At 52.2% G+C, this 14,028-nt stretch overlaps 1 protein-coding gene across 2 annotated transcripts; it reads right to left on the minus strand.

The window, feature by feature from the left end:
* Nucleotides 1–1,270: 1,270 nt before the first annotated feature.
* On the minus strand, nucleotides 1,271–7,142 carry LOC123649975 (major seminal plasma glycoprotein PSP-I). 2 transcript variants are annotated; one of them, XM_045568327.1, is made up of 4 exons: nucleotides 7,037–7,142; nucleotides 4,936–4,965; nucleotides 3,751–3,886; nucleotides 1,271–1,839 (listed from the first exon to the last, which is right to left on the minus strand). In XM_045568327.1, the coding sequence occupies exons 1-4, from the start codon at nucleotides 7,080–7,082 to the stop codon at nucleotides 1,635–1,637; spliced, it is 417 nt and encodes a 138-aa protein (XP_045424283.1). In that variant the 5' UTR covers nucleotides 7,083–7,142; the 3' UTR covers nucleotides 1,271–1,634. The 2 variants fall into 2 exon arrangements, with proteins under 2 accessions (XP_045424283.1, XP_045424284.1); XM_045568328.1 differs by lacking the exon at nucleotides 7,037–7,142 and adding an exon at nucleotides 6,598–6,993.
* Between the last annotated feature and the right edge of the window lie 6,886 nt (nucleotides 7,143–14,028).

The raw sequence follows: 14,028 nt of genomic DNA on the forward strand, positions 1-14,028 counted from the left end.
AAAAATAGAAAGAAATTAGCTGGACAACTAAAAACATATAGAAAAAATTAGCCGGGCATGGTGGTGCATACCTGTAGTCCCAGCTACTCAGGAAGCTGAGGCAGGAGGATTGCTTGAGCCCAGGAGTTTGAGGTTGCTGTGAGCTAGGCTGATGCCACAGCACTCACTCTAGCCCAGGCAACAGAGTGAGACTCTGACTCAAAAAAAAAAAAAAAAAAAACCAGCTCCAGGAGCCCTCAAAGATGTTAATGTGAACAACCTGTAAGTGGCAACTGACAAGGTTAGATCCTACCTCAAACATCCAAGAGCATCTGCAGTCAACTTTGCACTCAAAGCAAAGGGCATTTAACAGCTTCTCCTCTCCATAAATACTGTGGAAGTTTCGTTTTCTACAGAGCAGGACCGTAAGCATTGTTTGAAGGCTAGCGAAGCAGAGCCGGTTATGGAGAGTTGACTGTACACGTGTGGCCATGGGCATTTGAGGCACGGTGGGAGAGACTTCTGTTCCTCACACTCACCTCACAGACAAACCCCAGCTGGGTGTGTCCAAAGTGCTACCACAGCCTGCTCAAAATGTCATGTGGCAGCTGAAAACAGCGTAGATAACAAATGTGACCATCCCACAAACAACAGGGGCATTTTGTTTGGAGAGCAGTGGAGGTCCCCCACTTTGGAGAAGACCTAACACATTTGGGGTAATTTACATGGAAATAGACCCCTGAGAGGTCCAGCCTTCTGTCTGAGGCCCTCAAATTCTCCACCCAGCCGTCCTGCTCCAACCTGGCCCAGCGCACACATCTCTGCACCAGCCATGCCCAGAGGGACCTCGAGGAAGCATCTTCCTGTCTTTGCCCTTCAGCTCACCCCACTCGGGGGACCCTCTGCCTCTGCTCCCAGTGCTTCCTGCTCAGTGCATCCTCCTCTGGCCTCCCCAGCCTTCCCCAAGCTGGAGGCCAGCCCTGATCCTCCTCACTGGGAGGCTTATGTGGCCAGTGCCGCTGGGGAGGAGCCCGGCCCTCACAGGGTCTGCAGCTGAGCTGCTCTCCTGATGTCCTAGGGACAGAGCTGCTTCTGCTGCCATGGGACGTTCTGTGAGCTGGTTCAGTTCTCTACGGAGTGTGAGTCTCCAGGGACAGAGAATGTGTGTTCCAGTGTGTGCAGAGAGTTACTAATAGTGCACCAGCTATAATCACATTCCGTGAGTTATAAGTATCTATTTTATATATAAATGTGTTTGTACGTATTTATACATAAAGTTCTGTACATTACATACTACAATGGTATATATTTTACATGACACTAGAAGATGCCAAAGGAATTATAGTAAGGTCAACAAGAGAAAGATGGTAGATTCTAAAAGATATATATTAATACCCCAACATCAAGATGACAGGAATAATAACAAAAGTAGTTTTCCTCTCTGATCTACTGACTCAAGGATGTGAGTGTACAGAACCCACATATGTTCTGGAAAGGTCATGGGCTCCCACTCACGCTCCCTCACTCAAAGCTGATCCAGCAGAACGTTGGCTCCACCGTATGTCAACAGTCACAGGAACAGGCTCTGCCCACCATGCGGCATGGCCAGGTTTGGACAGGGGAGAGAGATCAGCGGAGACCCCTTCACCACTTGCCTAGTAGCTCTTAGGAAAGTAATACACTTCGAAGAAAGAGGGCGGGTGGCTGGGTATTCTGGAGTATTTGACGGTGATGATGTTGGAAGAAGATGCAATGAATGTGCTGTAGGCGTTACACATCCTGCCAAGGGACTTAGACCCTGGAGGGCCATCGATGACCTCCACATACTCTTTCTCACAGTTTTTAGGAGCACCTTCAAACCTGGGGCAGAAGAAAAGACAGGCATCAGCTTTTGGATTTATTGTCTCTCTGGCCAAAAACATCCCTCCACCAATGACTCAAAACCACATCCCAACAGTTTACTTGTGAGAAGTGCAAGAGTAGATGCAAACAAGGGAAGGAAAGTCTATCAATTCTAGAAAAACACCAGTCCCCCCAGACCCCTTCCCAACTTCCCAGAAACTTTCCCTACCACCTGGGCAGCAGGTGGAGTCCAATTCTCAGGATTTCCAAGTCTTCCAGGAAGCCCAGCCTGTGGCTCTGGGATTCCAACACAGGAATTTTTGTCTCAGCATCAGGTGGGTTTTAAGTCCCCACAGAATGAATCCAAATAACACGTAGAGAGTTTCACCCGGCCGCAGCAGGAGGCCCCAGACATGAGTGTGAGCATTCCCTGCCGGGTCCTGCCTCTCTCTCCCTGACAGGCGGGACAGGAGTTGGGGCAGCACAGTCCCCCTCCCGCCCACCCAAGCTTGGCCTCCCTGACTCAGGGCTGAGGGGACAGGGGCCTCCGTCTCCACCCTGTGAGAGAGAAACCACACATGGGGTGCTCTCAGTCCTGTGAGGTCTCCCCACTTCCCTCTCCTCCCTCCCTTTAAGACCTAATCTGCACACTCACCTTTAGTCACCCCTGCATGTCTCACGCTCACAGGAGAGGGGCCAGAGCCTCTCTAGGGTATGACAAGACAACCAGGGGATGTCCCACCAGGACACACACACAGCTCCCTTTACTCTCGTTTTGCTCATGGCCCAGGCTGAGTCCTTCCTTGGTGCCAAGGACAGTCAGATCCAAAATTAATCTTTGAAAAGGACAAAGGGACAATGTGGGGAAATGGGCAGAGCTGCCCATCCCTCTGACCCTGGAGAAATGATGACACAGGAAATGCCCGATTCCTCCACCCCAGGTCCTTCCTCCACCTCCTTCTCTCCTTGTCCCCATTCTGGTCTCCTGGGCCACACATACTTTCTCTTTCAGAATCACTGGGGCACAGTTTTAGTTGGCCTAAGCCCTATTTTCGAGGCAGCTGTCTCCCAGGTCCTTCATCCCACAGAACACCTGTATAACTTAGTGGGGTCCGGGATGTCTGGAGGAACAGGGGCCCGAGCCACCCAGATTCCATGGTCTTTCTCATCCGCTCCTGGTCTGCCTGTGGCCTGGTGTGCAGTTGGTGGAAATGTGGCTCCCAGGCTCAAATGCAGACTGTCCTGGCCCAGAGATACAGGAACTTAGGCTGCACTAGAAGTACTCTCTGTGGCTTTATCACTTCAGTCATTCTTTCATTTTTTCCATTTAAGAAATATTCCTTTAAATCCAGAGACAGCTTCTATTTTAGTAGAGAATAACAATGCCTTATGAAAAATAATATTACACTTCAACGCCACGTAGAGCTCTGCAGAGGGTCTTGGATGAGGTACAGGTGAGAGAAAAAGGGAAAGATCCTTTCGCTGCTGGAGAGAGCCAGGGAGGGGGTTTAAGTGTCATGGAAGAGTCTGTCCTTGGGCTCATGCCTGGAACATGCCCTGAAGACCTCAAGCAGAGGGCAGATCAACCGAAGGGACTGAAGGATCCTTCCGGGCTGAGGCACAGGGGGAGAAAAGGCGAGGAGAAAACTCAGTGTGTTACGGCTCAGCCCAGGGCTGCCACGGGAGAGCAGTGGGGAGAAGGCAGCAGAGAGGAAGGGGCCAGATGGCGCAGGGTGGGAAGGTGACACGGAGGGCAGCTTCATCCAGAGAACAGGGCGCCCCTGGGGGCTGTGAGCAGGGGGCGGGAATGGAGTGGGACAGTGGTTTCGATGCCTGGGGTGGAGGGAGGAGGGTGAGCAGGAGGAGGGCAAGATGGGATCACTCCCAGAAACTACAGCAACACCAGCAAGAATCAACCTCTGCACTCACTTGAAGAAAGGAAATCCCACCATGGCTTTCAAATCGGGGTCCAGCTTGAAAGTCCAGACGCACTCAGTCTCTGGGCCGACGTAGTTGATGATCTTGCCTTTGCCGTCTGTGTAGAGACCCCCACACTCGCCGGGCTCTAGGAGAGAACACACGGGGTCCGGGCACTGCAGGGCAGCTCCAGCCCCAGGACAGGCCGTGCTGCTCCTGCGACCCTGCCTCGTGGAGCCTCCAAACCTCCCATCCTCGGGGATAAGAACCCAACATTGAAGACAGAGACTGATGGCCCCACAAACATGGTGGCACTTTTGTTTTAGTCCTTTCAGAGCTGATTGCAGGACCCAGGCCCACGTTTCTCACCAGTGGGGAGTAAAAGAAATTACTCCGTCACTAAAACATTTCCTTTTCATCATCCCCATTGCGGGGTGTGTTAACAGACAGTCAGCGCCGACACCTGCTTTGCGCCTCCCTCAGGAACTTTTCCTGGGCCTGGGAAATGGAAACTAGGCAGTGCTCCTGCAGCCAGGGAGGGAGGGGAGCCCGAGTCACTGCGAGGCCCGAGGGAGGGGCTCCAGGACCCTGCTCACGGATGCCTCAGGCCCCAAAACTGTGACAGAGGATGACGACAGCACCTTTGTCCCTGGGTCAAATGTGCTCATGTCTGTAAAGTGCTCAGCCTGTACCCAGCACATCCTGCTCACTGGGTATCTCAGCTAATCAGCGAGCGGCCTGCATCATGGGAAGTCCTCCCCTCCTCTAGCCTGAATCCTCCACGCTGCCGTCACTCCCGCGGCCTTCAACGCTCTCATCTCTGACACTGAGGACTGAGGACGGAGCAGCCCCTCAGCTCTGCAGGCTCCAGCGTTTGAAGGAGGCCCTCGTCCTCCTGTGACACAGGCTCTGTGGAGAGGGGGCTCCGTTGCCTGCCCGGGGAGGCTTCGCAGAGGGGAGGGCAGGGGAGGCTCCCGGGGCTGGGGAGGAGGGGCAGGGGGAGCCCTGGGAGGTTGAGGGGAGGAATTGGGGAAAGTGAAGGCTGAAGCAAAGTGTCAGGTCCAGAAATAACAAGTCTTTGGGGCCAAGAATTGTCCCCAGTACATGCCCTTCCCATTGAGGCCATTTGGAGTCCAACCCAAAAGCACGTCGTGTGTGTGAGGACAGGGATGGGGTGATAATCGTGTCCGCATTCACCTGTGGCATACGCAGCTGAAGCGGCTGCAGCTGAAAGACATCAAAACAGAAAAACAAAATGAAAACCTGAAGTCGCCAGTGGGCCAAGATAGGAGAATGGACAATGACCGCCCTGTGAAGAGGAGCTGACTGCAAGGGACAGAGCTGAGCAGGAAGGGCAGATGGCATCGCTGTCCCCATGCCTGGGAGCAACCCTGGGCCACCCCCAGGGAAGGGCAGGAGAAGGTCCGGCTCTCAGCAAAGACCAGCTCACTCACTGCTTCCTCCTTCTTTCTCTGATTTCACATATTAAAGTTGAATTTTCCCACTGTGATGCCACAGTCAGAAGAGACAGCTCTGACAGGGTGCCCAACTTTTCCCGGATTACCTGAGACTTTCCCAATTTTAGCACTAAATACCCCGTATCCCGGGAAGTGCCACCTGCTTGGGTAAACCAAGCAAGTCACCCCTCAAACTCTGGCCTAAACATTTCTTGTCATAACTTCTGTAATAATACCAATGATCAATTTGATATTTCATTAAACCAGTGAAATAAAATTTTTCACCGAGTTGAAATGAAACATTTAATGTAAGGAAATTTCACTACTAAATCTGAGTTAACTCCTTGGATCTGCGAGAGACCTGCAAGCCATCACATGGCATCCCATGGTTGACACCACACTGTGGCTTACCATCAGGATGTGACAGAGGGGGCAGGAGCACAGGTTCGGATCAGACGACCCTGGTTCCAATCCCAGCTGGCATGAGAGCAGGGCGGCTTTGGACAAGTTATTCCCTGCCCCTCAGGCTCACTCACCCATCTGTAAAATGGGCATCCTGGTCGTGATCGCCCTGGAGGTGCAGGAGGGGGAGCCCCACAGGCCCCTGGCTCCACGCCCAGCTCAGGGTGGCCTGCCACACACCTGCCTGTCACCCTAACACTCTCACACCATGCTGCGTGTCCTGCGTTGGATGGTACTTCTTTACTTGGTGAATTAGTAACCATTGGAATGCTCTAGAATCTATTCTGAAAACAAAGCTCAGCCAGGACTCGGAAGCCCACCTCAGCCGTCCTCCCTGGCCCTGAGGCTCACTGGTCTATGTGGCAGAAGGGAGAGTCTCCCCGCACCGGGGTCTCTATGTCGTCTGCTCTGGAAGACGTAAATCATGCTTTGCAAAAAACAGACCTCAAGAGCAAATCTTTCACATGCCCATCACAGTGAGTGACATCTCTGGGCTGGACCCACATCTGCCATGAGGTCCTCTCCTCTGGATTCTCAGGTCCAGGCCTTGAGGCACAGAGCACAAGCCGCCTCTGACCCAGCACTGAATAAACAGCCTCCAGCCTGTGAGGTCAAGAGTCACATCCGTGGGCGCCTCAGGGATATTTAATGATTAACTCGCAGTAAGTTAGGGACAAAGCAGTTTCCTGTTCACCAAGTCCTCACAGCCCTGTGAGGTTGCTTGGCCAACCTCACACAGCATTTACAGGCATTTAATGCAATTCCCAGGGTGCAGGCCCCTGAGAGGACAGTGGCCCCTCCCCTCTTCCAGCACATTCCCAGCCCTGCTGGGAGCCTGTGTCTCTTGCTGCTTGTGCAGTTGCCGCAGGTTCCACGGACAATCCACTGGGCAGCGCAGAGCCCTCGCCCTGCCGTGGGCTCCCGCAGGACCCCCACTTACCCTTTGGATGCCCCCTCTGATGCATTCCAAGTAAGGACCCTGCCCCAGACCCCGCCGTCAGTCACACCTCTGGGGACGTCTCCAGAGCTCGACCCTGTCTGATTCACTCAGCCACTTCTCGGGGGCCCAGCCTGCCCCCAGCAGCATCTCAGCATACGTTGCTTGAGGCAGGAAGGAGATCCACAGAACACATGCCAAGACAGCGAATCAGGAGCCAAGAAAATGTTTGATAACAGGACGGCATGGACTTAGAGACAGGGACATTCCCGTGTTTGTCCCTTCCTCCCCCAGCACTGAGAGGCAGTGAGACCGTTTGTGTGGAGGAGAGGACCTGGTAGCCGTGGTCTGTGTCTGGCAACAGGCCAACCACAGAATCCCTGAGGCCAAACAGGAAAGCAGTGAGAGCCCCAGGAGAAAGGGCCCCGCGGCCAGACGTTACCTGTGCTGAGCAGCAGTGCCCAGGCCAAGGCTCTGGACACGCCCATGCTGGGTAGGGGCTGGCAGCAGCCTCAGCAGTGAGCTCAGCTCTGGAGGCCTGGGGCTATATAGAGACACTCCTGAAAGCTGATCTCCTCCCTCCCAGGTGGAGCCAAGGCTGGGCCAGCAGCAGGCTCTGAGGGTGCTGCAGCATCAGGTGGTCTAGGGAGGGAGGCGGAGGTGTGGCTCCACGCCAAGGAACACTGTCTTCTCAGCCAGGTTCTGGGTCCCTGTCTCCTGGACTGAGATACAATGCCAGGTGCCCCCACCCCTTTCCTCGCGGTGGTCCTTGAGGAGGAGTCACTGGCTGGCCACAGGTCAAGGTGACCTCCTGTTTGGGCAGCCCTCCTGCCTTGGCTTAACTCAGCAACTGGACCTCTATTATGTTGCAGAAGCCTCATAACACCTGGCGAGTATACGTCTGCACCTGATCCTGTACCACACTGCCCACAGCAGCAACTAAAGAGTGGAAACAACTCACATGCAACTGATTAACAATTGATTAACTCTATAATATTTACAAATATTAGTAAATCCTGATATGGCCATACAACGGAATTTTATTCAGATAGAAAAAGGAATTTACCTACCAAGGACTATTACCAATTACCAATTAATACAAGAGGAGACTATGTGTATTCATTTTCTAGATCTCTAACCAACTGTGGATTTGACCAAACCTTTTAATACGACTTATGGATCACATATGCTAGACACCAGCCCATATTTTTAAAAATGTTTGACTCCCCCATTTCCAGTGGGGCTCGTGTCTTTTGATGCCTCTCATGCAGCTGCAGTTCTTGGGAAAACCCCATCCACATCTCGGGCCACTTTCCGTTGCATTGCTCTTCTTCGCAGGGGTCATGGAAGCCGCACTTGTCCTTCCCAATCCATAACGTTATTTACACAGGGCCCTAACGCGCTCACGTCCACAAGAAGCCCTGTCCCAGGGTCTGTCACTGGCCACCACAGACACTGTTGCTTTAACTTTACCAGCAACAATTGAAGGGGCTGCTGGGTATTTTGTGACTCATCGCCCCAGCACAGTTGCCCTCCTTGTTAACAGAGAACCCCAATTTCGCTTCCACTTAGCAACTCCAATGTTCCCTGAGAGCCGGTGACCCCAGGCCCAGATCCAAGAACCGATCTGTGTATACTAAAGAGGTGGTATGAACGGGGACAAGGAGGCTCACCCTGCAGGTCAGTGACTGGTGCAGACTTGAGCATGTGACCCACTGGGCCAGTGAAGGCATAGGAACGGCCTTACGCAGAGGGAGGTGGGAAACAGCTGCTCCCCCCTTGTTACGAGGCTGAGGGTGACGCCGACTCACAGAGCAGGCAGAGCAGGACAGTGGCAGGGAGGTGACTCCAGAGCCACTGGGAAACATCAGCCCTGAAGCCTCTACTCTTCCAGACACAGAAGTCCATCCCTGTCCTTGTGGTTCAAGTCAGTTTCAGTCGGGCTTTCTGTGCATGCAGGTGAAGGCCTCTTAACCCCTGGAGGCCCCACGACTATCAGAGAATGAAATCCTTTTCTCAGCACAAGACACACACTGAAACGTCTTAAAAGACGGTCTGCGCTGATGTTGCCAACACCCCTCCCATGTGCAGAGTCAGGGGAGAGTCAGTTGTGGGGGCAGCTCCAAAGATGGGACTCACTCTAGGCTGAGCAGGAATTTCCCAGGCATTTCGCCCTTAGCCCTCGCTGAACCAGGCAGGTCTTGGTGCTGACTCCTCCATCAATCGCCCACCCGGCATCCTCACATAGCCCCTGGCACATCTCCTGCTCCTGGGAAGGAGGCCACAGGCTCTTCATGTTATCCGAAGACAGGAGGGGACAGGAGGGGAACATCCAGACAGACAAACACACAGGGACCTTCTGTACTACTGTCGTTACTGGCCAAGCCTCACTCCTCTTGGTGACAAAAACACTCGGACTCAAAAAAATCTCTCAAAAAGGACAAGTGTCAATAGGAAATGTGTCAACTGTCCCAGCCTTCTAACCTCTGGAGAAATGGTGACACTGGAAATGCCTGGTTTAATCATTCCTGCCCTCCCCTGTACCTACTTCTCTCATTGTTCCATTGGACTTTCTTGGTCATGCTACAATTTTCAGGTTAATGGAAGCAAAGTTTGGGTGCGGGTGAAAGTCCTATTTGGGGGGCAGCTGTTTCCCAGCTGTGAAACCCACAGAGCACCTGAGTGACTCAGTTGGTTTCCTGACCTCACAGCAGGTCCATAGTGGACAGGGGCCCTATTCACAAAGATTTACCATCTGTCTCATCTTTCCCTGTGGGCTGTGCATGGCTTTGTCTGGAACTAATGGAAATGTGACTCCCACGCTAACATCTGTCAACTGCCCTGGGAGAGCAGTGCAGCGGCTTATTGCTGCATTGACAAGGCCTTCTGGGACCTTATCACATTGCTCTCGAGTTCATTCAGTCAGGAACTGTAACTTCTACCCAAAGTTAGAGCTCCCTTAGGGATAGGCCAAACAAATAAATGAGCAAATGATACCGTATGCTTAAAATCACCTACAGATTTTAGGGGGTGTCTGTTGGGGTAAAAAAGGAGAGAGAGGGTCCATCTACCTAAAGAGTCAAGAAGATGTTCTGGAAGAGTGAGCCCTCGAGCTGAATCAAGAAACACAAATACAGGACCTAAGAAGAGGGCAGGTGGATGAGATGGGGAAGAATACCATGTTCCAGGCAGAGGGGATGACATGAGCAAGGACACGGCTCTGCCACACAGGTGGTGTGTCCAGGAGTCGCACTGTGTTGTGCTCAGCACACAGGGGAGAAATGAAGAGAAGGAAGGACAGGTCCACAGGTTAGGCCATGAAGGGTTTTGCCAGGTCATGCTGAGAACAGTCGGCTTCACTTAGAATACAGGGAACAGTTAGATCATTTTCAACACGGAGTATAAATGGATTCAGATTTTGTTTTAGATGCCTGTGGTGGTTCGGTGGAAAATAAACTGAAAAAGTCCAAGGTGGACTCTGCTATGATTTGGGTATATGACCCCTCCTAACCCCATGTTGAAATTTGATCCACACTGTTGGAGGTGGGGACTAGTGGGAGATGTTTGCGTCATGGGGGCAAATCCCCCATGAATGGCTGGTGCCATTCTCCCGGTGGCTCTTGCTCCATTATTTCCTGCAACAGCTGGTCACTGAAACTAGTCTGGCACCCTCCACCCTTGCCTTGCTTCCTCTCTTGCACGTGATCTCCCCTTCTTAGAAAACTCCTTCCTAGAAAAGTATAACTTCAGCAAAGAAAAGTCACACACCCACACTAACCCACATTCACCAGAGACCCCCACATTCACCAGGCTCTGCAAACACAAGAAAAGGACATTGAGGCCCTCCAGGGCTGTTCCAGGGCCATGAAGGTCTGTGCCATACCTGGGGCTCGTATCCTTGTACATCCTCCTAACTTCCTGATCTTCTGGACAAAATGCCACATTGATGCTATGGCTTCAGTGTGTCTTCCTAAAGGCATGTATTGTAAACTCAATCCCCAGTGCAACATTGTGTCATGTCAGTCTTCCAACTCTATTCTTTTTCAATATTGTGTTGGCTACTCTGAGGCTTTTGCCTCTCCCTATAATCTTTAGAAACTGTTGATATCCACAAAATAACTTACTTTGTAATTCTGATTGCACTGAATAGATAAAGTTCTGAAGAACTGACGTCGGGACAATATTGAGTCTTCCTGCTCATGCACATGGAGTATCTCTTTATTTAGTTAGTTCTTTGATTTCTTTCATCAGAAAGGGGTGAGGGAGAGGGGTAGCATGAACAGGCACTTAAGCACTGTGCCCAGCAGCATCCCAGGACAGGGGTGAAGGAGAAGGGAGCCCTGCAGAGGCATGGAAGCAGTATGTCTGTGGGCCCTCAGAAACAGGACTGCTGGAGGTGAGGGCCTCTGTGATGGCAGCTGGAAAAGTTAGTGTTGTTGGGAAATTGGTACATTATGTGAATAAGTAAATGGACTGAGCAAATGTGTAAATATATTGAGATTCATGAAAACCAAAGGCACTGAAAAACATGGAATGGGGAAAGAAGATAAAGAACTGACATAGATTTAAATTACTGATATAAATATACACACATATATGTGTCCATAAGTACAATTGATATAATAGAAATAGTTACACACATGTGTAGGAGTGTAAGGTACATAGATACATGTATATATTTTCTCACTCTGCCAACTGAGAAGGCCTAAAAGCAATGTTGCATAGTAGCAACAAATACAACGGGCAATAGATATTGCCTAAGAAACACCCTGCTCTACTTACAGCAACCAAGATTCTTTGGAAAGATGGCTAAATCCAAGAGCTGAGGGAGGGGGTGTATAAGATGAGCCTGGAAGGTCGTCTTGGACCACAACATAAGAAGTGCACAAGGAATGATAAGAATATGTCAAAAGGACCCAGGAGCCACCTTGAAGGAGTCCCCACAGGCCAAATATGGGACAAATTGAACACTTGGATGAATGACCACAATGGACTGCAACCTATTGAACAGAATAGGAATCCATGTGTCCATGTTGATATATGTAAATAAACAAGTTAATAACGGTCAATAAAACAGCAGAGAATGCAGATCTCTTCCCTACGGTAGAGGCCAAGGAAGAAGTGTACAAGAAACGACAGAATGGAAAATCCCGATTAGGTAACTGTCTTTGGTGTCTGAGATACTCAGACAGGAGTTGTCTGACTCAAGCAGAAGTTGTCCAGAGAAGCTCACGCACATGGGAGGAGATTGAAACTGAAAAGACGTTGGCAAAATCCCCAACTGCTACCCAGTTACAAAGGGACAGACGGTGGCTTTGCCATGGAGAGAACTGAAGGCACCACCATGAGCAGGGGGTCAAGGCTGAAATCACCACAGCTGGGCTGGGTGGACGTCCTGGGCCCCTGAAAGAGCAGAGCGTCCTTCCTGTGACGTTCCTGCCAAGGATGCCAGACCTGACGCCTCAGAAGGAACTATCAGATGGACACAGCACAGCCTGCACTCCTCACAGCTACTGAGGACAGGGGGTCAGGGACAGACTGAGGACGCCTTCACACTGGCAGACACCGAAGAGACCTGGTAACTAGGTGCAGGGTGTGTTTCTCCCCGGAATCCTGGGCTCTCACAGCAAAGAGACATCCTGGGACAGTTTTCACAGTCTGCATGGGGTCTGTGGCTGGGTACGAGGGTCTTATCAGAGCTGGTTTCTGGGATTGGTGGTGCAGCAGGGAGGTGTCCTTGTTGGGGGAAATGCCTGCTGGCCCACCCAGCGGTTCCGAAGCAGACCCAGGAAGAGGGCAGCACCTGGAGATGGGAACAGGCGATGGAGCAAACGCAGCGAGAGGCCAGCAGAGGACTCTGCCTGGGCGGGGTCTGGGAGCGCTTTGTGCCGCCCTTGCAGCAGGTCTGCAAGTCTGCAGTGTTGAAAGTGCGACTGACGTGGTGCCTTCAGGGATACCTTTGGTCATTTCCAACATTCTTACTTAGTCTCTGCAGGAAGGTTCTTCAGCGTTAATCTGGAGCGGACAGATCTCTGCCCTGACCCAGAAGGCGGCCGGTGGATTCCCGGGCCCTGGGTAGAGGGAGGTAGAGTGACTGCTTCGTGGGTGTGGGGTTTCATTAGGAGAGATGGGAATGTTTTCAATCTGTCATACAGGTGGTGGTCACACAATTGGTGAATGTACGAACTGCTACGGAAATCTTTGCTTTGAAATGGTTGTTTATGCTGTTTGAATTTCATCTCAATAAAAAGAATTACGAAACAAATGAATTCCACGGGAGTTTCAGTTTGGATTGTTGGTTTTGCTGGCTGGCATCGTATCAGTTGATTCATCACCTGTTTTGTAAAGTTGCCTTACTGGCCCATTTGAGGGGGAGGTGCTCAGTCATGAGTCTCCCTGTGTCCCTTCGTCCACCTCCCTTCTCAGGAGCCTCCACGGGGCTCTCTCCTGGGGCCACAGCCTAGCACCCGCAGGGCCACCCACAGTGACACTGGAGAAAGTGCAGGTCTGCTCAGAGATCACGAGCACCCGGGCTGGTCTGTGTCCTTTGCCCTGCTCAGCGGTGTCCCCGTAACCAGCAGAAGGGTTTTCTCAGCCTTAGCTGGTAGGGCGGGTCGACGCCCTCCAGGCCCTGCTGCTGAGTGCCCAGCCCCGATGGGACACGTGTGAACACCAAGTGCCCAGTGACTCGGAGCTGTGCCCACTCACAGCCACAGCATCTCCTATGCCAACCGTCAGTGGGGAGGTGACTCTGAGGTCGAGCCCTTCATCCCCTGGAGAAAATGACCACAAGCTGCTCCTGTCCCTGAGTAGCGCCCACCTGAAGCCACCCTGGTGCCATCAACGCTGTGGGGGATTGAGGCCCTGCTCTGAGCAGAACCTGGGTGCGGCCATTGCAGGGGACTGGAGCCCAGGACAGGGCTGGAGGGGACAGATCTCGGAGGGCTGCAGGGCAGCCACCTTCAGCCTGGGGGGGGCACGAGACAGAAAGAGAGCTGCCAGCCCCTCTGTTGTCAGAGGCCGAAATCAGATCCTGACTGTTTAAAGTAAGGAAAGGGCTGTGGCAGACCTTTACAAGAGTCCTTTTTTAGAGCTTAACACCCTGGAACCCTTTCCTATAGTGGACAACTACAGGCCCCCAAAGAAACAAAGTAACACGGTCCCCGTGAACACAAGAGCCCAAGGTTGTGCCACAGCGCCCACTGGTGTCAGCAAGTGGATGGCAGGAGGGTGATGGGAGAGATGCGGGTCACCTTGCAAGGGGCTTGTAGGCTCTGTCCCCACAGGAAACAGGAGACAACTCAGAACATGTGACAGGGCCTTGCAGTTCTGGCCCCTGAGACACAGCATCTGCGTGTCAGTCACTCTGTTGAGGGTGGAGCATGGGGCAGGATCACCGTGCTTTTAGCAGGCCCTGGCTATTCGGGGAGCTGG

This window comes from Lemur catta, chromosome 14 (assembly GCF_020740605.2).
Source record: "Lemur catta isolate mLemCat1 chromosome 14, mLemCat1.pri, whole genome shotgun sequence".
In the NCBI taxonomy this organism is placed as follows: domain Eukaryota; kingdom Metazoa; phylum Chordata; class Mammalia; order Primates; family Lemuridae; genus Lemur; species Lemur catta.